The sequence below is a fragment of the Cebus imitator genome, unplaced genomic scaffold (genome assembly GCF_001604975.1).
Source record: "Cebus imitator isolate Cc_AM_T3 unplaced genomic scaffold, Cebus_imitator-1.0 Scaffold191, whole genome shotgun sequence".
Lineage (NCBI taxonomy): Eukaryota > Metazoa > Chordata > Mammalia > Primates > Cebidae > Cebus > Cebus imitator.
The window spans coordinates 1214755-1238076 of NW_016107506.1; the positions used below are offsets into that span (position 1 = coordinate 1214755).

At 39.8% G+C, this 23322-nt stretch overlaps 1 protein-coding gene across 3 annotated transcripts in view; it reads right to left on the reverse strand.

The window, feature by feature from the left end:
• The window catches only part of PLEKHM3 (pleckstrin homology domain containing M3), a 200929-nt gene that overhangs the window by 104077 nt on the left and 73530 nt on the right, over positions 1 to 23322 (reverse strand). For all 3 annotated transcript variants that reach the window (XM_017546708.2, XM_037745057.1, XM_037745058.1), the window contains exons 4-5: positions 20874 to 21019; positions 3222 to 3415 (exon numbers count right to left, since the gene is read on the reverse strand). In XM_017546708.2, coding sequence (XP_017402197.1) covers positions 3222 to 3415; positions 20874 to 21019 — 340 coding nt within the window. The remainder of the gene's footprint in view (positions 1 to 3221; positions 3416 to 20873; positions 21020 to 23322) is intronic.

Genomic DNA, 23322 nt, shown 5'->3' on the forward strand with positions numbered 1-23322 from the left:
ACATGTAAGCTGGCTGCAGTAAGTATGAACACTTCAGCAAAACTCTTGGAGATTATTTCACTAAATAGTCATATTTCAAAATAAATCATCCCTGGTTATTTACTGGCAAGGAAAACAATTTTTTAAAATTACATTTTAATTAAATTTTTTAATAAAAAAGATTTGAAAAAATTCAAGACTAGTCCCCTCAACTTACTCCTGCCTCAAAAGCCGTAGAAGTACTACTTGTTACTAGCACACTTTTCTCTGCCTGAGGTTGGAGAGAAATGGTAACCCTAAACAATATTTTAACAACATGTAAGGAGAGGAAATCCAAAATAACAAAATTTAAAATAAAACAGTGCTTCCCCAGTTTCTGTAGGAATCGATGTCTCATTGTTGGCTCGCAGGGAGAGCGCTCCACCCATTTTCTGAAACAATCACATGGAGAAGTGTGCATGTATCAGCAGAAACTGCAGGCCTGGGCCCAGCTAGCTTTCCATCCCACTCTCCCTTGCTCACTCCTTTTTTGACATAGCAGCAGGAGAAGAGGATTAATTCTAGTAGAGAGAATAACAGGGGGTAGCTTTTAGGTGGAATATTTTATCAAATACTTTAAAAGCCAGATATAAGAACAGTCTAGGATAAGAAAGTGATAATAACAATAATAGTATTTGTTGCATGCTTGCTATGTCCAAGCACTGGTTTAAGCACTTCAGTTGTGTGAAGTCATTTAATTCCCACAAGAGAATGCCTTGAGAGCAAAGTAATAATTTTTGCCTAAAGTGCAGGGTATTTGAGAGTATAAAAATATACTGGGCTAGACTTGGGCAGATCTTGAATTCTATACTTCTATTTTAAATAATTTATCTAATGCAAAGGTTGGATTGAGGAGAAAAGAAATGTTAGACTAATTAGAAGAAGGTCACTGCAATAGCCTTGAGATTCTCAATCAGGGTAGTATATTAGAAGTGAAAAGGAGGCTGGGTGCAGTGGCTCACGCCTATAATCCCAGCACTTTGGGAGGCTGAGGTGGGAGGATCACCTGAGGTCGGGAGTTCGAGACCAGCCTGACCAACATGGAGAAACCCCATCTCTACTAAAACAAAACAAAACAAAACAAAACAAAAGCAGTGAAAAGGAGAGGAAAGATTTGAGAGTTATCTCAGAAACAGACCATCTAAAGTTTTTGAACTGATTTGACTGCTCTTTCATTCATTTGCTTATTCATTCATCAACTATTTTTGAGTTTTTTGGATGGGTAAGATAATATGTTAAGTGAAAAATAGGGAGGTAAGAAAAAGAAGACTCTGAAGATGATTCCCTCCTCAAAGTTGGGCTACTAGCCTTTGCTCAGTGGTCTAAAGTGACAATTACCATACATCCGTCCCTCCCTCCATCTACCCATTCAACACTTACTGAATAGTTACCTTGTGCCAGGCACTGTATTTTACAATGGTTACGAACAAGTCCAGAAAAGAAAAATGAAGGGAAATGGGAGAATTAAGGGGGAAAATGCTGTCTTCATTCTCATAGCTTTGGGAGTGCCTTGTTTCTAGAATTCCCATTTCTTTCCTGGTGGTCTGGCCATAAGGCACAGTACATGGTGGTAAACCACCAGACTGCTGGAATAGAGTAGGGATTCTTAGTCATCCATATGAGGAGAGGATCTTCTATTTAATTTCTAAATGTGTGCCCTGATTTGGCATATTTTAAGCAAAGTAAAACATTATACCATAAAGGTATCTAACATGATTCCCATGTAGAGATTTTAATATTGTCTAGAAATACAGGCACAAGAAAAATAAGCTCTGAGCAATGCTGAAAGGTACTGAAAATAACAGAACATACTTTGAACATTAAAAATCTTGTATCTGGTTTAGTTGGTAAATTAGTTTGAGATGTATAATTCTACTGCCTTCCAAGGAAAGCCCTGATCTTTTAAAATTAAGATCTTCCTAGACTTTAGAAGAATAAATCCTGACCACTTTCTGGTGCTTTCTGAAAAACAACTAGGTAATAGAATGACTACCACTGAGAAGTATTTTGCTTTATGGCAGCTGTCTTTTCATCATCATTTTATGAGAGCTTGTCTAGATATTATATATCCTTCACTATCTAGATTTAGTTCTTTTTAGATGCCTGGGGTTATGTCAGTTTCTTTGGATCTAATTGGATCTCAAATTGCAAATTCTATCACTTCAATACTTTCTAAAGGTTCTTATGCAGGTAGGCTTATCTCCAAAACCATTTAACATGACTAATGTATGCTGCTGGTCATTTCTATTAAAACACAAAAACTAAAAGGTATTTTTAGAGACTTATGAATACCATAAACAATTATTTCAAGTATAAGCTAGTTGGTATATGCCAAGGGTGAGACTTTAAATGCCTATAAAATCTGTGTGTAAAAAAGGAATGTTATGAGAGCAGGCACATTTTAGTCTCAACTTTAAGGATCTGAGCCTGCTTTGGACTTGGTGTTCTATGAACTATGAGCTAACTAAGCTACGGGAAAGCAGCCTGCACTGACAGTAAGATAAAAGGCAAAATCCTGGGTCTGTGCATTTTAATTATAGCTCTACTGCCTGCATCACTGACCAACTTTGGGTATTTGTTTCTGTATGGAAAATAAGATTTGAGGACCACACGGTGGCTCATGTCTGTAATCCCAACACTTTGGGAGGCTGAGGCAGGAGGCTTGAGTCCAGGATTTTAAGACCAGCTGGGCAACAGAATAAGACTCTGTCTCTATTCTTTAAAAATAATAATAATACATATATAAAATAAAATTTGAATAACCATTTACTTATTTCACACCGAAAATGTTTTTTAGTTATGAACTATTTTAAACATGCTTATTTTTTGCTGATGAGAAACAGGAATTGAAATTGGGAAAAGTCTAAAACACTAAGTAAGTGACCAATATAGATACTCCCATGATTATTATCTCAAATTAACATATTGTTAAGACAAGTGTTCACCATCCTGGGCACTCGATCCATGGGTGAAAGCCTTCAGTAATGGTGAATGTTATTTTCATTTTGCTTGGCTCAAACAAATGGCGAAACTTGGAGTAAAAAAAGTAAAAGATGAGCCCAGAGAGAGACTGGCAGTGGAGAGGCGGAGGGAGAGCCACAGAATTAGAGGCAGTCTGGAAAGGCCCTTTGGAGATCATCTAACTACCCTCCAGGGGCGGAAAGAAAAACAAACGGGAGCCGTCTGACATTTATGACTCTTACCTGCGGCGAAGATCCTCTGCCACCGCCGCCCGGCAGCTGAACAAATAGGCTCGGAGCGATTTCAGCCGCTGCCGCAGCCGCAGCACAGCAGCCAGTGGCTCTGCGTGGTGGTACAGCATGGCGTTCTCCTGCTGGATGTCGATGAGCGGCTCCTCGTACACGTACTCCAGAAACTCCTTGGCCTGCTTCGACACCTACGAAACAAGTGTGGTCAGTCCTGGCGAAGTACCTGGCTCTTCACACCTGCTCAAACTAGGAACCATAGCTGAACTATCAAAAGAACACGATTATTTTCTAAACACCGCCAAATGAAAAAGTCTGTAGTTGAATTAAATGTAAATTTTGGTTTCTCTCTCTTCCAGACATTCAACTGTAAGCTAGGAAGGAGTTTATTAATTCTGTATCTTGATTGCAGTGGCGATTACTGGAAATGGGATAGAATGGCAAAGTATGGTGCCATTATACTGACCCATTATATCAATGCCAATTTGCTGTTTTTGTTTTTGATATTACTTTAATTGCCTAAGATGTAGCCAAGGGAGGAAAATGTGTGAAAGGTACACAGAACCTCTCTGAATTGTCTATGCAATTTCCTGTGAATCCATGATTATTTCAAAATAAAAAAAGGAATTAATTAAGAAGACCGTCTTTTTTTTTTTTTTTTTTTTTTAATTGAGATGGAGTCTTGCTCTGTCACCAGGCTGGAGTGCGGCGATGCAATCTTGGCTCACTGCAACCTCTGCGTCCTGGGTTCAAGTCATTCTTCCTCCTCAGCCTCCCAAGTAGCTGGGATCACAGGAGCATACCACCATGCCCGGCTAATTTTTTTGTATTTTTAGTAGAGACGGAGTTTCACCATGTTGGCCAGGATGGTCTCCATTTCTTGACCTCGTGATCCACCCACCTCGACCTCCCAAAGTGCTGGGATTACAGGCGTGAGCAACTGTGCCCGGCCAAGAAGACTGTCTTAATACAAATATCTATTTTTTAAAAAACAATACAAATTCATATGTGCATATATAAGGATGAATATTCCACAACACTTTTTAAAAAGTAGCCACTTTAAAAAAATAGGTAAATCAAGGCCAAGTGTGGTAGATCATGCCTGTAACCACAGCACTTTGGGAGGCCGAGGTGGGTGGATCACTTGAGGTCAGGAGCTTAAGACCAGCCTGGCCAACATAGTGAAACCCCAGCTCTACTAAAAATACAGAAATTAGCCAGTTGTGGTGGCACATGCCTGTAATCCCAGCTACTTGGGAGGCTGAGGCAGAAGAATGCTTGAACCCAGAAGGCGGAGGTTGCAGTGAGCCAAAATCATGCCACTGCACTCCAGCCTGGGTGACAGAGTGAGACTCCGTCTCAAAAAAAAAAAAAAAAAAAAGGTAAATCATGTACATATTACAAAATTCAAAAGGATATTATTTACAGAATAATCTGACTGAATAGCAAACCAGATCAAATATACTGCTTCAATAAACAGAAAAAATTTGCTCTTATTACAACTTTGAACTTGGGCTGACTCCAGCCAATATATCCATCCAGCTCTGTATCCACCTCGAGTAGTAATCCACAAGGCTATGAAAGTTTATTTTATTTTATTATTATTATTTGAGATAGAGTTTCACCCTAGTTGCCCAGGCTGGAGTGCAATGGCGCGATCTCGGGTCACTGCAACCTCCACCTCCTGGGTTCAAGCAGTTCTCCTGCCTCAGCCTCCTGGGTAGCTGGGATTACAGGCATGCACCACCATGCCCGGCTAATTTTGTATTTTTAGTAGAGACAGGGTTTCTCCATGTTGGTCAGGCTGGTCTTGAACTCCTGACCTCAGGTGATCTGCCTGTCTTGGCCTCCAAAAGTGCTGGGATTACAGGTGTGAGCCACTGTGACTGGCCTGAAAGTTCATTTTATAATGTCATTGTCATCAGTAGAAATAAATAGTAAATGGAAACACAGTATCTCAGAGATACAGAGGGAGTGGCTTAAATAATGCATAACTTGAGGGTAAGTTTTTGGAATCTCTACATACCAATCACTGATACTGAGATGTAGATTGGCTACTAATACATAGAAAGTTGGCTCAGTTTCTCTTTATGGAAGGTAAAGCCTCTCTAAAAAGTTTCCATTAAAACCTCTCTAGGAGCAAGGTTAGAACTCAACAGTAAAACAAACAAACAAAAAAAACTTTGCTTATTAAAAAGATAATTAAAAATCTACTATGGAGTGGGCTTCAAGAAGCGTGCCCCTTGGGCACTCAAAGAGATTTGGAAATTTGCTATGAAGGAGATGGGAACTCCAGATGTGCGCATTGATACCAGGCTCAACAAAGCTGTCTGGGCCAAAGGAATAAGGAATGTCTCATACCGAATCCGTCTGCGGTTGTCCAGAAAACGTAATGAGGATTAAGATTCACCAAGTAAGCTCTATACTTTGGTTACTTATGTACCTGTTACCACTTTCAAAAATCTACAGTCAATGTGGATGAGAACTAATCGCTGATCGTCAAATATATCAAATAAACGTAAAAAAATTGAAAAAAAATCTACTATGTTTCATATGCTAGGCTAGAAGTATATTAATAAAGATATATAGGATGCAGTTCCTATCCTCAAGTGGCACACTGTTTAGCATGAGACAAATATTTAAAACAAATCCACATATAACATGTAGTGTGTAGCCTGTCATCTGCTACAAAAGAGGGAGGAAGTATGAATGGGGCCCACTGGTAGCTTAGAGGAGAAGAAATCAACTCTCCTGGTGGAGAGAGGGTTGGGAGCCTGGTGGGGTGAGGGCTGGGAAAGCAGGTGGCAATGGTTGTAGAAGATAAACTGAAAGTCACTTGGTGAACAAATGCGGGACAGAGGAGAGTACAACAGGCAGATACAAACATTAAAAACCCCTCAATAGGTACATGTGATAATTAAATGTATGGCTATTATATGTTGATTATACATTTCTTATACATAAACATAAAATTCAATATGATCATTTTCTTATATTGTAAAGCTTATACCAAAGTTTATGTTCTTTATAGGAATGGGAAAAAATACATCATTTAAAAAAATAAAAGTCTAATTGTTTTCCTTATAAGCAATTATTTTGAGGTACCTTGTGTTGTGTGATCCTATAGCATCCTGCAGAATTAGAGTTACAGAATTAGAGAAGTTTACAGTCTCTGAAAATCCAGGTCACAAAGAGGTACCTAAAATTAGGCAAAATCTTCAACTATTTAACCAGATTGGCAATAATAGGAATTCCAAGGTGACAGAGCTAAATATCCTCACTTTTATTTTTGAGGCATATATTAATAGACACAGATACATGCCAGATACGGTAGCAGGCATTAGACATTCAGTGGAGTATAAAACAAGCATGGCCCTGTTTTTAGGTATAATAGCCCACAGTTCAGTGGGGAAAGAAAGAATTGGGTTTAAATATTTTATTTATCGTGATTAAATATTTGCTATATTTAAATATCTTAAAATGAGGAAAAGACTGATGGTGTTTTGGGAAATGAAGTACAATCCACTTGAAACTGTTGCTAAAAAATGATGTATTGTACAATTCAATTAGTCTTTCTGGCTCTATTGAGCAGTGTTTATACGGAGTCAGAGCCCTGCTGAATTAGGTTAACAATGCTACCTTTTAGTAGGTGAACAGAGGGACAGAGGGCACTGGCCAGTCTCCCAGGCCTTAAAAGTCTTCTCTCTTCAGGTGGTACTTAAGCCCAAAAGGAAGAAAAAAATCTTTTACAGAGAAAGTAAAAGCAGCGAGATAAATGGAAAAGCAGCCACTGATGTCAGTATTCATAAACTGAAATTACAAAAAACAAAAACAGAGCTAGTTTCAATAATGCCAAAGGTGCTGCCTTTACCAGCTATTACTAGCAGTAGGCATACGGTGCGCATCGCTACGGCGGCTGCCTGTGTACATGAACAAATCCCCACCAGATTCAGCCATTTTTGTCAGCAAGGCTGAGCACATGCGCTCGTTTTTGAGAATCAGCCACTACTAACAATTGGTGAGGGAATTTTTGAGAGAACTCAAAATTTGGTATGGGATGTTATATTTGCAAAAGAGAGCACTGTATCCCCACTGATTTCCTAAGTTCTTTTTAAATTTATTTTAAAATTATTATTTTTTATTTTATTATTATTTTTTTTAGAGATAGGGTTTCTCCATGTTAGTCAGCCTGGTCTGGAACTCCCAACCTCAGGTGATCCACCAGCCTCAGCCTCCCAAAGTGCTGGGATTATAGGCGTGAGCCACTGCGTCCGGTGATTTCCTAAGTTCTAAATGACACTTCATACTGATATGAGGATTGTACTCTCAAACTCTAATTAAAAAAGAAAATGTTATAAAAAAGTCACTTAGGAACAAAAGCCAATGATATTCTTAGGTGATAAAGTTTATGTGAGAGAAACTTTATTTTTTGTTAATATAAATATTACATGAATTGTATGTAAACACTGACTATGTTCCAATTAAGAGCTAAGAGCTACCATCCTACTTTTTGTCAACCAAATTATGAAAAACTTAAAAAGGGCCAGGTGCGGTGGCTCATGCCTGTAATCCCAGCACTTTGGGAGGCTGAGGCAGATGGATCACAAGGTCAGGGGTTCGAGACTAGGCTGGCCAGCATGGTGAAACCCCGTCTCTACTAAAAAATACAAAAAATTAGCTAGGCACAGTGATGCATGCCTGTAATCCCAGCTACTCGGGAGGCTGAGGCAGGAGAATTGCTTGAACCCAGGAGGCAGAGGCTGCAGTGAGCCGAGATTGTGCCATTGCACTCCAGCCTGGGCGACAGAGCAAGACTCCATCTCAAAAAGAAAAACACAAAAAGCCTGAGTGCCATTTCTGATGTAAAGAAAAGTTCAGCTCATAGTCGGGTACAGATGGATGAGCTCAAAACGCTGTTTTAAAAAATGAATGGTTTGGGCTGGAACTCTGTTCCATGACACCACTCCATTCACATTAGTATTACTATTAGTAATTTACCAAATACTATTAATTAATGATATTCATTCTATTCACATGAATGTTTCTTTTCATAGCTCTTGTAGCTTAAAAACAGAAGAGTTGAAGCTATAAGAACTGAACTCTGTGACTGTGATTGTGCTGCAGTTTGTGAACTGACTCTTTCTTCACAACCCTGTAGTTTACATGATTCAAGAGAGATGAGAAGGAGGAATCCAAGAGGAAACAGGCCTCCGCCCCTACCTCACATTCAGGAGGAGGTGGAGAAAACGGTAAAATCACATTATGATTAGCTACAAACTAATAATAACCAGATCTGCTATTTACACACATACATTTATAAGTAAACACATATTTCATTTGATTTGGACATTAAGTGTCATCAGTATAGATTCGAACATAATACGACTCTTGTTATGCTGGTGACAGCCACCTCTTAAAAACAAAGTTCTTGAATGTTGTTCAGGTTTGCATAATCCTAAGAGTGTTCTGGTATGCTCCCCCACAAAATAGCCCCTGGCAATAAAGTAATGGGGCACAGGGAATTTTTAACCATAGATAGCAATTTGGAGATGACATGGAATTATGGTGGTGGTAGTGAGGACTTTATTTTTATAAAAAGGAGGAAAATGTACCAGAATGAAACATGAGAGAACATAATCATAGAATAACAAGGACTAATAAAGATAATCTAATTCAGTTTTTCTCAACTTGTGTTCGAAGGAAAACTGGTCCCACAAAAAAGATTTTCTGAGGTCCAGTAAGATATATGCCACACACCACTTTCCTTTCTTGGAGATTCAAAGAACAGCATGTTTGCATATTAAAACTGAGACATTGGCCGGGCACAGTGGCTCAGGCCTGTAATCCCAGCACTTTGTGGGGCTGAGGCGGGCAGATCATGAGGTCAGGAGATCAAGACCATCCTAGCTAACATAGTGAAACCCAGTCTCTACTAAAAATACAAAAAATTAGCCAGGTGTGGTGGCATGCGCCTGTATTCCCAGCTATTTGGGAGGCTGAGGCAGGAGAATCGCTTTAACCTGGGAGGCGGAGGTTGCAGTGAGCCGAGATTGCACCACTGCATTCCAACCTGGGTGACAGAGTGAGACTCCATTTAAAAAAAAAAAAAAAAACCCTGAGACAACTCGTACCAAAGAAAGCCTGCTTAACTCAGCCACTTCTCAAAGCTATTTGACTAAAGACAGGGCAGCTGTTTAGTGCTACACAGGATGTATGGGCAGTGGGAATGTGGAAGATGAGATCCAGCCTGGATCACCACTCACGAACCACAAGAAAGGGCATCCTTCTCTACCTTACTGCATCCTCTTGCTAAGCTGTGAGTCTGCTGAGCTGTGTTCTCCTGGAGGGGTGCTTTTCCATTTCCCACAAAGCTGGCCTAGCTGTGGCCCTCCTTTTACTAACACGAAAGACTCTGATAATGCTTCATTGAATACAATTTGAGAAATACTGAACTAATCCATTGCCTGTATTTAATAGAAGAGAAAATTGAGTACAAAGAGCTTAACTAAATTATTTGTGGTCATGTCATGGTAGAATTAGAGCCAGAACTCAGATCCCTGGATACTCTGCTCTGCGCTTTTTAGCATTGTTTACATTCACAATTCTTATTTTTTTAAATAATGTTACCATACTCTATCAGCTTATAACTCCATAAAATAGTTTATCCCTGCCCCTTCTCCATCTTAAAGCAAGAGTCTACAAATTAAGACTAACCTATAATTAAGCAGGACACTAACAAGTAGGCTCCCATTTGATTTTAACTTTAAAATAAAACTGAAGTTCAGTAACATTTAGTTTATAAAAAAGTTACTTATTTGTGCATTTTATTTTACTTTATTTTAGAGACAAGGCTGTGCTCTGTTGTCAAGGCTGGCTGGAATGCAGTGGCATAATCATAGTTCACTGTAACTTTGAACTTCTGGGCTCAAGGGATCCCCCCACCTCAGCCCCTCGAGTAGCTAGGTAAGACTACAGGTGTATGCCACCACGCCTGGCTAATTTTTAAATTTTTTGTAGAGATGGGGGTCTTTCTATGCTGCCCAAATTGGTCTTGAACCCCTGGTCTCAAGCAGATCCTTCTGCTTCAGCCTCCAAAAGCACTGGGATTATAGGCATGAGCCGCCGTGCCCAGTCTATTTGTGTATTTTTTTTTTTTTTTTTACTGTTTTTCTCCTTTCACTAGAATAAGAGCATCCATGAGGGCAGAAATGATGTCCCCAGTGCCTAGAACAGCGAGCACAATAAATATCCAATAAATACTTGCTAAACAAATGAATGAGTAATATATAATGCTCTGGCCATATTTTGAACCATACCCTCTTGCTTTAGACATAATTCCTACAGTTTGGTTATTTGTTTCTAAGTTCATAACATATTTAGAGTCAACAAAGAAGAAAAGATAGCTAGAAGCAGCACAGAGACAACAGAAGTGACAAATGACATCCTGGCACCAAGGGGAGAGAGGCAGCTACAGGAAGCTCCAAGGTGAAAACAAAAAGCACACAACCCTGACTGAGGGCAACGTGGCACTATCCATCAAACTCACGAACACTGGACATACCTACATCTAGGAATGTACAGACTACATCTACAGTTTTACTCATCAATGAAAAACATTTATATTCAATATTATGTAGATATTCACTGACTTACTGTCTATTATAGCAAAACACTGGACAAATAAAAAAAAGAACTAGTTACTGTGTGTGTGTGTGTGTGTGTGTGTGTGTGTATGTGTGTATGTGTGTAAAATTCATAATGAAATATTTTTAAAAGTGTAAGGAGTTTTATTATCTAAATGGGAAGCTCTCTAAGCACAGGGTGTATACTATATTATCATTTTTGTATAAAAAATACATGTACCTAGAATATCTCAGAAGGAAACACAAGAAAGAAGTGTTTTGGTTGCCTCTGAGAAGAATGGGGTGAGTAAAAAGATTATTTATGTATGTACACATGCGTCCTTTTACTTTTTGAAACTTGAACTTACTGAAAGTATACTGTATTTAAAAAAGAATGAATAAAATATAGCAGTGCAGGCTGGGTGCGGTGTCTCAGGCCTGTAATCCCAGCACTTTATGACGACAAGGCGGATGGATTACCTGAGTTCAGGAGTTCGAGACCAGCCTGGCCAACATGGTGAAACCCTGTCTCTACTAAAAATACAAAAATTAGCCAGGGGGAAGAGGGGTGGGTGGTGGGCACCTGTAGTCCCAGCTGCTTGGGAGGGAGGCAAAAGAATCGCTTGGACCCAGGAAGCGGAGGTTGCAGTGAGCTGAGATTGTGCCACTGCCCTCCAGACTGAGCAACAAGAGTGAAACTCTGTCTCAAAAAAAAGTAGCAGTACAAGGCATTTAGGGAAAAACAGCCTCACTTACCACATTAAACCCTCAAGTTATCTATCATCATAGGACAGAACAATCATTTACATTTATAATTCTGGTCCAGGTACAGTGGCTCATGCCTATAATCCCAACACTTTGGGAGGTTGAGGCAGGAGCATTGTATTAGGCAAGGAGTTTGAGACCAGCCTGGGCAACATAGTGAGACCTTGTCTCTACCAAAAAATAATATAAAAATTAGCCAGGTGTGGTGGCATGCACCTGTAGTCCCAACTACTCAGGAGGCTGGGGTGGGAGGGATGCTGAGCACCAGAGTTCAGGGCTGCAGTGAGCTACAATCATGCCACTGCACTCCAGCCTGGGTAACAGAGCAAGACCCTGTCTTAAAAAAAAAAAAGATTCTGAGACATTAAAAAAGTTAACTTTTAATACATATTTTCTTAAATAGAATATGACAGTTAAAATTTATAAAATTATAAAAGTAATATAATCACATTACTAAAAATTTGGAGACTAAACATCAATTTTTTTCTAGAGGAAAAAAAAAATCTGTAATCTTACTACCGTAAAAGAACTACTTATTGCTTTGGTAAAACATTTCCTTTCTGTATTTATTCCCATCTCTATCATAAAAAATTCATAGCCAAAATCATAATAAAATCAATTCTGTGATGCTTCTTAGTCCTCTTAAAACAGTCACTGTGGGTTAATGGAGAAGGAATTAGGAACCCTTCAGTTTAATTACAATTTGTTCTCAGAATCTGCAAATGACTCTAATCAAGAGGTTTTTCCCATCAGTGAGCTTTTCCCCAGCTCTGCAAAGGCAGTGGAGCTTGCCGTGAATACCTCTCAAGATGTAGAGATAGGAAATGGTTTATGTAACACGGAAACCTCCTAGCTAAATGGAATATGAATATTCCAGCTAGGATTCAAACAAAAAAAATTTTTTTAAACAAAACTAAGGGGAACTATTTGGAAGAGTTTGGGTTGTTTGAGTTCCTCTTTGCTATGCTTGATATTTTTGATTAGGGGACAGGGAAAGTTATCTTCAAAGAGAATTTTATTAGAAAATGGCTACAGAAATTGAGGATAGGGTTTAGCTGCTTTCTAATCTTGAAGCTCAATTCAATCTTCAGTATAACACCAGAAAATAGATGAAATCCTGCTTTAAAAAAATAATTAGGGTTATTAATACTCTAGAGGGCAGGCCAGGAAATGCTTAAGATGACAGATTTCATTCTGTTCTGCAAAACCATTTTTTCACTTTTGTAAATGGATATTCAAGCCAGTCACGTACGTGCTACTGAGGATAGCAGGCAGATCTAACAGAACAATGTCTGGTCTTGGAAACTGATAGGTCTGAATTGATCCTCACAATTAGAAGAATTAAGTTAAATCCTGATAACTGAGCAAAGACAGATACCGGACTAAATGTAATGCAGTTACTTAATGCCAGTGACAGATGATCCAGATAAAATCCACCAGGCCCATTTTTGCTTTAAAATCTTCCTTGGTCCACTAAGAACTTGGGAAGGAGCGGTCTGACAAAGGAGATTTTCCTCATGTGCAGCATGGATGAAGCAAGTGTACCTAATATCTTCAATGACCTACCTATCCTCTCAAAATCAAACCTAGTTACTTGAATGACCACAACAACAAAACATCCTGCTTTACAGAGAGATTCTGAGTGTCGATGATGGCTAAATTGGTGGTTTCTGTGGCCTTCAGAGCTCATTGCAAATGGACTTGGATCTCCTCCTCATCAGCCATGCTTGCCTTTTCATTTTTCTCATTCAGTGCCACCTTTTCTGCTTTTGCTTCACCAATTGGTGTGCATTCTGCTGGCAGGTGCCACGTGCCTATGGATCACAGGGCTGGGACTGCCTCACTTTCTTGCTCTCTATACACCTCTCATAGCCGTCAAAGCCCCGCTCCAAGCAGATTAATCTAAAACTTCTAAACCAAGCTCAACTAGCATTCTTCCCCTCTAAGTAAGTTTTTATCTAATACACACATGGCAAATATATTTATAGCCTATATTCAAAGTGTCAAGTACAAGAAGCAGAGGACAGAATGATAATTTTGTCTGGTAGAGGGGAAGGAAAGAATCAGGAGAGGAAAAGCAGTTTTAACCTGGGTTTTAGGATTTGCTGTTGTGGGTGAGGACAACAGGAAGACAAGAGGTGTGAAATAGCATGGCATGACAGGGAAATAGATGGATAACTGTAATATTAATAAAGAGATTGGTGCTAAGGAACAGTTACGGATGAAGGAGCTAGGAAGGCAGGCAGGGACTAAGGATCGCGAAGGCTAAGAGACTTGTATTTGTCCTGTATACAATCATAGTAAAAGCTAACCATAACTGAGGGCTTACGACGTGCCACACCCTGTGCCAGGTGCTTTCTGTGAGTCACTCATTTAAGCAAACAGCAACCTTATGAATTGGGTTCTATTATTATTTACATTCCAAAGACAAAGAAACTAAGACTAAGAGAGAGTAAGAAACTTACTTAAGGTAAGATTTGGACTTTTCTTTTGAAATATAACAACCAGAGAGCAACGCTTAAAGGCAGGAAGCACAAATAGGAGGCTCCTGACTTCCTTCATGTGAGTGAGACTGAGGGTTGGAGTTAGTGCGGTGGGATGGGAGTACAGTGGAGAGCATGACCTCAAGAACTAAAATTAAGGCTTGGTTTTGCTAGTGGCTTAGGCAGTGTAGGTTTGGGAGAGGGAGGAGTCCAGGAGGTCTCCCACATCTGGCAGTGGTAACTGTGGGCCGTTCACCAAGGCAGGTAATGTGCACTCAGGGGAACATCTGGTGAGTGTGATGTGATAAAGCCAATTTGGGAAATGTTGAGATTGAGGTTTCCAGGGGACAGGCATCATTCTTTCATTTATTTAATATGCATTCCTGCTTATTTGCTATGTGCCAGAACTGTGCTAAAATACATTCTGTGTGCCCAGAGAGCTCACTGTTATAGAGAAAATAGACAAGCAACTAGCTGTTATATAGCTGTTATGATAATAAAAATAGTAACAGCATCCATTCACTAAGTGCTTTTCTTTTCTTTCTTTCTTTCTTTTTTTTTTTTTTTTGAGACAGAGTTTCACTCTTTTTGCTTAGGCTGGAGTCCAGTGGAGCGATCTTGGCTCACAGCAACCTCCACCTCCCAAGTTCAATCCTAGCCTCCCGAGTAGCTAGGATTACAGGCATGTGCCACCATGCCCGGGTAATTTTGTATTTTTAGTAGAGATGGGGTTTCTCCATGTTGGTCAGGCTGGTTGCGAACTCCTGACCTCAGGTGATCCACCCACCTCAGCCTCTCAAAGTGCTGGGATTACAGGCATGAGCCACTGCGCCCGGCCAGCTAAGTGCTTTTCTTATATTATCCTAATTCACACAACTGTTGTAGGTAAATATGTGAAATTATGATGAGAACAAATACTTACTTGGTACACACTATGTGCTGGGTACTGTTCTAAACATGATACATGCATTCACCCATTTCCCCAGCAGTAACTCTATAAGGCATTAATATTCTTATTTACATATGAGAAAACTGAAGCACAGAGTCTAAATAACTTGTCTAGGTTAAACAGCTAACTAGCAAGTGACAATGCCAAGACTTGAACCCTGAAAGTCTGGGCTTGTTTTACAGGTTACAAAACTGAGGCTCTAGGAAATTCAAGCAATGTCCCCCCAAAAATCAAGCACCTGATAAAGGGTAGAGGTTTTCTAAGCTCCTGCTATTAAGTGCAGTTCTCAAGGTCCACGTGACATGATGGTGGCACGAAGGAGAGAGCCAGCAACGCAGTCAATGGGGAGTGGTGAGGAGCAACAAATAAGCTATTACCACGGAGGACATGCCTTCTTTAGCTCTCAAAGAATAAACAGGGGTTCCCTAGATGGATAAAAGTATCTGGAGCACAGGTAGAAAGATGGTCACTAAACAAGAGAAGAGGTTCTTCTTTTTCTCAAGACAGGAGGGAAAACAGGATAGGTACAAATATAGATAGATTTGTAGATATTCATATTCATATTTCATAACTTCATTTTTCTCCCTGAAGTAGAAGACAAGGTCATATGCTGAGAAGAATTAGAATGAAGCATCTTGAAAACAGTGAAGATTTGGATGATTATTGGGTAGAACTGGAAACAGAGTTGCCCAGGGATATATTAGAAAAGGACAAAACCAATTGGCCACTCACAATTTTCATGTTTGTTTTAGACTTCAAAGATTCCAGGTAGGTGACAGCTCTAGGTCCCTTACCCACCTACTTGCTCCCAGATGACATAGTTACAATGAAAGTAAGTCTCAGACATCTGTTAGCAAGGTGGCATAAAAACAGACACCAATGGAACAGAACAGAGAACCTAGAAACAAATCCATGCATTTGCAGCCAACTCATTTTCAACAGAGCTGCCAAGGACATATATTGGGGAAAGGACAGTCTCCTCCGTAAATGGTGCTGGGAAGACTGGATATCCATATGCACAAGAATGAAACTAGACCCCTCAGCATATACAAAAATCAAACAAAAATGTATTAAAAACTGAAAAGTAAGACCTAAATAAAATGTAAGACCTAAATAAAATTACCAGAAGGAAGCATTGGAAAAATGCTTCAAAACATTGGTCTGGGCAAACATTTTTTGGGTAAGATCTCAAAAGCACAGGCAACAAGAGAAAAAATAGGTAAGCAGGATTACATCAAGCTAAAAACCTTCTGTATAGCAAAAGAAACAACCAACAAAGTGAGGAGACAATATACAAAATAGAAGAAAATATGTGCAAGTCATTAATCTGAAAAGGATTAATAGCCAGAATATAAGCAACTCAACCCAATAAGAACAACAACAACAAAATCTTATTTTAAAATGGGCAAAAGATCTGAATAGACAGGCATGTTAAAAAATGCTCGACATCGGCCGGGTGCGGTGACTCATGCGTGTAATCCCAGCACTTTGGGAAGCCAAGACGGTTGGATCACGAGGTCAAGAGATCGAGACCATCCTGGTCAACATGGTAAAACCCCGTCTCTACTAAAAATACAAAAATTAGCTGGACATGGTGGTGCGCGCCTGTAGTCCCACCTACTTGGGAGGCTGAGGCAGGAGAATTGCTTGAATCCGGGAGGTGGAGGTTGTGGTGAGCCGAGATCATGCCATTGCACTCCAGCCTGGGCGACAAGAGTGAAACTATGTCTCAAAAAAACAAAAACAAAAACAAAAAACTCAACATCACTAATCATCAGGGAAATGCAAATCAAAACCACAATGAGATATCATCTTACTCCAGTTAAAATGGCTATTACCAAAAAGACAGAAAATAACAGGTGCTGGTGAGGATGTGGAGAAAAGGGAATGAATGCTCAGACACTGCTAGTGGGAATGTAAATTAGCACAGCCACTGTGGAAAACAGTATGGGAGTTCTTCAATAAATTAAAAATAAAATTAACATATGATCCAGCAATCTTACTGCTAGATATATATACAAAAGAAGGTAGATATGGAATCAACTTAAGTGCCCACCAATGGACGAACAGATAATCTGGTATTTATACACAATGGGATATTATTCAGCCATAAAAAAGAATGAAATTCTTGGCCAGGTGTTCTGGCTCATGCCTGTAATTCCAGCACTTTGGGAGGCCAAGGTGGGAAGATTGCTTGAGCTCAGGAGTTTGAGGCCATTCTGGGCAAGATGGCGAAACCCAGACTCTACAAAAAACACAAAAATTAGTCAGATGTAGTGGTGTGCACCTATAGTCCCAGCTAGTTGGGAGGCTAAGGTGGGAGGGCTGCTTGAGCCCAGGAGGTCAAGACTGCAGTGAGCCATGAGTGTGCCACTGTACTCCACCTTGAGTGACAGAGTGAAACCCTGTTTCAAAATAAATAAATAGGCCGGGTGTGGTGGCTCATGCCTGTAATCCCAGCACTTTGGGAGGCCAAGGCGGGTGGATCATGAGGTCAAGAGATCGAGACTATTCTGGTCAACATGGTGAAACCCCATCTCTACTCAAAATACAAATAATTAGCTGGGCATGGTGGCGCGTGCCTGTAGTCCCAGCTACTCAGGAGGCTGAGGCAGGAGAATTGCCTGAACCCAGGAGGCGGAGGTTGTGGTGAGCCGAGATCGTGTCATTGCACTCCAGCCTGGGTAACAAGAGCGAAGCTCCATCTCAAAAATAAATAAATAAATAAATAAAATTCTCTCATTTGCAACAACATGGATAGAACTGGAAATTAAAGTGAAATAAGCCAGGCACAGAAAAGACACTCTCACTCACATGTGGGAGCCAAAAAGTTGATCTCATGGAGGTGGTGAGTAGAATGGTGGTTACAGGAGGCTAAGAAAAGTAGGGGGATGAGGGGAATGAAGAACCGTTGGCTAATGGGTATAAAAGTACAGTTGGAAAGAAGTTCTAGTGTTTAATAGCATAGTAGGGCAACTATAGTTCATAATTATTGTATATTTCAAAAATATCTAGAAGAAAACATTTTGAATGTTCCCAACCCAAAGAAATGATAAATATTTGAGGTGATGGATACACTGATTTAATTATTACATGCTGTATGTATGTATCAAAATATTACATATACCCTATAAACATCTACAGCTATTACGGATCAATTTTAAAAGCAGTCATACAGCCTGTTTCTATAGGATGCACCTTGCACAGAGGGTACATTCAAGGCAGATGTCACACATTCTGGCAGAAGGATCAGAAAAGCTTCTGGTCATATCAGGTAATTAAGTATGTTATCTATTATGTATGTAAGATGCAGGATTATAATAGAATCCTAAGCCTAGAGCGCTACTTCAGTAAGAACTTAGATTCCTGGGCTTGCCAAATTCGAATACCTTTTTAATGCAAGGGTGGAAATGCTGTACCACATACCTAACCAGTTTACATATCTCGAAGACTAGTAGGTTGAAAACTAAAGCTGAGATGTCCAATAGGCAATTAAAGCCACAGATCTCAATTTCAGTAGCAAAACTGGAGCTGCAGATAAAAGTAGGAATTGTCAGCATATGAGTCCTGGTAGTTAAAACCATGTAGGGGAGGAGATGCCCAGTAGAAAAAGTATAAAGCGGGAAACAAAATAATGAGTCTTAAGAAAGTCCACTATTAAAGGTATAGGCAGAGGACAAGAAATTAGAAAAGGTGATTGAAAAAGAAGAGTTAGAAGGAGAACTAGGGGTGTGTTATCAAAACCAAGGCAGGAGAATTCAAGGGGAGTATGGTCCATCTGGTTAAATAGCATATCTTAGATACAGTCCAGTAGAATAAGAAACTGCCAAGAGTCAACAAGATTTGGCAAAATTGTGATGGAGAAGAGAAGAGATCTGGCAAAACTGTGATGGAGAAGAGAGGAGAAGACCATGAACACAGGCAGCAGGGATAAACTTTCGCAAGACCAGTAATGTTTCTTCGGTGGCTGGAAGGAGGACAATGAGGATAGATGCGGATGTAGGCATGTTTGTAGGTCAGTTGGCAGGTTTATTGCATAATCATCCCTCTTTTCTCTATGAAGTAGAAGATAATAGCACTTTATAGGGTGTCTTGGACTGAGTATTTCATCTCTTTAAGATCACAGATGCAGAAATAAAAGAATTTGATGAAAGCTAATGATATAAATGGAAGACAACTTCAACAAGCTTCTAATATCGCATCTAAGTACCTACTGGCCCCAATGGCCACAGACAGCTTTTTCTCTTATTTCATGCTCCAAGCAATAGTCAAACCCTCCTATTGTTTACACAATTCCATCATTCACAGTGAGTCAACTGTATCATTCTAGCAATTCTCTCTCTTCTGGATAGTTTACATCAGTGTAGAAAACATACGGTTATTTTTTCCATTAAAACAAAACAAAACAAAACAAAAATCAAACCTAACTTGATTCTACTTCCCTTCAAGTTACTCCTGATGTCTCTTCTTCCCTTTATAGCAAAACTTCTCAAAAGAGTTGTCTATTCTTGTTTCTCTCTCTCTATTCTATGTTGAACCCATTTCAATCAGACCTTTGCTCCCACCACTCCATTCAAACTGCTTTCATTAAGGTCACTAATTACCTCCACGTTACTAAAGCCAATCGTCAGTTCTCAGTGCTCATCTTACTTGACCTATCAGCATCTGTCACAATTCATCTGGAAATGCTTTCTTCACGTGGCTTGTCACACACCCTGGGATCCTTCTACCTCACTGCTCACTCCTTCTTGGCCTCCTTTGCTGGTCCCTCCTCTCGTCTCTACGTGCCTAAGTTTGAGTGTCCCCATTCCAAACTTCCTCTCCGAAGTCTGAGTGCCCCCTGTTCCTCTTCTCCTCTATTGACTTGGATTTTAAGAGCTACTAAGCCTGCTATTTATACTTCCTGAATAGCCTCTTTGGCTGTTAGCAGTTAATTTGCAAAGCTGTTAGCCTATACCTGTGATGCTCACTTTCTCTCCTTTTTAAAAAACCACAGTCTGATGAAGGCCTGAGGATGGCTCAGTGTATTGTTTCTTGCTGTTGGCCCCTACTCAGAAGTCTTCTTAGCTTCGCTCAAGGTTCTGGTTCTAGTTCCAAAGGCCTGGATTTGCTAGAAGACTGACCTTCACATGAGTAGGAGGGCTACTCTACTGTAAGAAATATCTCGGGCCACACAGTGGCTCACACCTGTAATCTCAGCATATTGGGAGGCGAGGGCAGGAGTTCGAGACGGGGTTTCACCATGTTGCCAGGCTGGGCAACATGGTGAAACCCCGTCTCTACTAAAACTACAAAAATTAGCTGGGCTTGGTGGTATGCATGTGTAATTCCAGCTACTTGGAATTGTACTTTGGGACTACTGAAAAAAAAAAAAAAAAAAAAAGAAAACCTAGACACAAACAAATGAATCAAAACAAAACAAAACAAAAAAGAAGTATCTTGGATTATAAAAGTCCTTGCCTAGAAAGATCACTAGCATGCTCATGTGTGTATTATTTTCCCATTTTTATCTTCCCATAGTGTTGTGAGGTTGAAGATAAGATCAAATAAAAAATAATAAAAGAGGCTCCTTTCTCTCAGAATTCTCTCTTAGCACCAGAAGTAAAAACTGCTCTATATGTCTTTTCAAATGAGGAAACTAATAAGAGTCATAGTTAAGAAGTCTTTCAACTGTGAGATATATAAGAAGCATTAGGTAAGGTCTTGCAGCTTTTATGAGACTACTAATCATATCTGCTTCAAATTGTTTGATCACTATCTTTATAATCCACTGGAGAACACATGAACACCTGAATTATTATTATGAAGTGAGCCCAGTTTTTGTACCTACCTTATATTTTGAAGTGTCCCAGTTGTGGACTATGCGTGCTGGGATGAGAAAGCTGTCGTCCACGTGGCAGCTGCTGCAGTAATACCACCCACTGTAGTTGCACACCTTGGCTTTCCCATTGGAAAGACCTATGGATCGCTGGCAGCCTGTTCAAGGAAAAAGAAAGAATCTGTGATTGCTGTTGTACTTTTAACACCACAGAACAAGGTTATAGAGCTCTAACATCACAGAACAAGGTAAACGAAAGTCTGCAATGAAAAAGAGAATAGAGTTGTACAGTTGTGTTCTCTTCTTCCTAGTATGACAGCCTGCACCTTCACCTCCTAGGGTATTGCTATGCCATAAACTAGTGCCCCGTCTCTGGTCTCTTCTAATTCCATCTCTTCTGCATAGAGCTGCCAGAGATCAGTCACTCTACAACCCGCCTTTATCTCCTCACTGCCCTGCTCAGAACTCCATTTCCACCAGGCATTTTGCTGAGGCCTTCTCATATAGAATCTTCTTTAATCAGCACAACTTCTCTATGAGGAAGATATTATTGACTCTATTTTATAGATGAAGAATCTAAGATTTTTATGAGGTTAAGTATCTTTTCTGAGTTTACCTAGCCAAGAAAAAGCCAGAGCTTGGATTTGGCTCTAAATTTGTCTGATGCTAAAATAATCCCCGAAACTGCTATGTAGCCTTCCTCTGCTTACTAAATCACTGTAAGGAATTTGGCCTCTGATTGGATCTCGCCTTTCTAACTTCCCCTCCCACTACTGTCCAATGGGAATGTAATCACTTTATTCCAGTCAGAGAACCCTCCTCACTGGTACCCAGATAAACACAGTGTGCTTACTCCACCCTCCGTACATTAACACGTATTACCTCCCCTTACACAGCACTCTATTCTCTGCTCTTTACTTCAACGAATCTTCCCTAAGATTACCGTTGCCTACAATGCCTTTTTCAGATCCAAGAAAGTCCATGATTCTGTGAGCACTGTCTTGGCACTGTCAGGGAACCTGGTAATAATCGTAGCCCTTCCACAGGGAAACCATTTGTTTTCTTTAGGTAGGAAGAACTATCTTCTACTGAGTATGTAAATTCTACCACGATCATCCCCAAGGACAAAATCCTGGCAGATCCAGAATAGGTAGTCAAGAATACACAAATAGCATCAATATTCTGACATTTCTGGTCTGTAGCTTTCATTTTAGAAATCCTTATATGTGGCCCATTTTATGGTTTGATACCAAGAACTATATTGATCAAAAAGATCTGACATTAAGCCTATTTCATGAAGTAGGGCAAAAATGAATTAATCTTTCAGTACTACTACAATGAGTACTACTACTACTGGTAATAATAACATAATGATCAGTGTTGTAACCCATTGCCATTACAAGAAGGTCAAACACATTTATTTAACAAACTACCAACCTAAGAAGATTCTGATTCACATGAATTCCATGAATGAAAGTATTGCAAGACTCAACAGAACTTTCATTTTCATTACAAATACAATGGCATCAGTAATTAAGCAGTTTCTAGTGCATCCTCTGGAAAGAGAATTATAGCTCATTGTTTTTAAATACAAGAGAAATAGGAAGAAGATAAGTAAATATATTAGCATTAGGCTTCCAGAACTTGATCCAGTTCCTTTCTAGAATGGCTATTTCTTTACTATTGAGCAGCAAAAAGATCATAACAAGCTCCTATTCTTCAGACTGGCTAAGGAATGAGAAATGTGTGAAAGAAGGGTTAAAACCAACACACATGTAGCTCCTGATTGACAAAGGAGACCGTGCCACAGTTACAGCACTGTGAATGTTGGAGTGCTGCTCCCTGCACTTACTGACTGTATTACTCATTTGGCATTTAGCACGTGCCTTTTGAAATTATCATGCCTTTTTATGGGCTTGTCCAACCAGGACCACGCTAGAAACTTCTCAGATCTATTTTTTTTTATTCTCAGCAATTCACATAGAGCTTTACACACAGGGGACAATCAATAAATATTTATGTTGAAGGAATGATAAACTCAGTACTATCAGGCACATGCACATTCACATAAACTGTATATACAGAAATTTTAATTTTCCAAAGCGATTCCAAAACTGATCCTCTTAACCTGATCACCTGCTTCTCAAAACAGCCTTTCATTAATATGCCTGTTAAAATATGTTGCCCATTCTAAGAACTATACATGACCTATGTTCACATAGAACTGTGGAACTGGCCAGGTGTGGTTGCTCACACCTGTAATCCTAGCTCTTTGGGAGGCCAAGGCCAGTGGATTGCTTGAGTCCAGGAGTTTGAGTCTAGCCTGGGCAACATGGTGAAACCTTGTTTCTATAAAAAATACAAAAAAATTCACTAGGTATTGTGATGAGGGCCTGTAATCCCAGCTGCTGGGGAGGCTGAGGTGGGAGGATCACTTGAACCCAGGAAGTCAAGGCTGCAG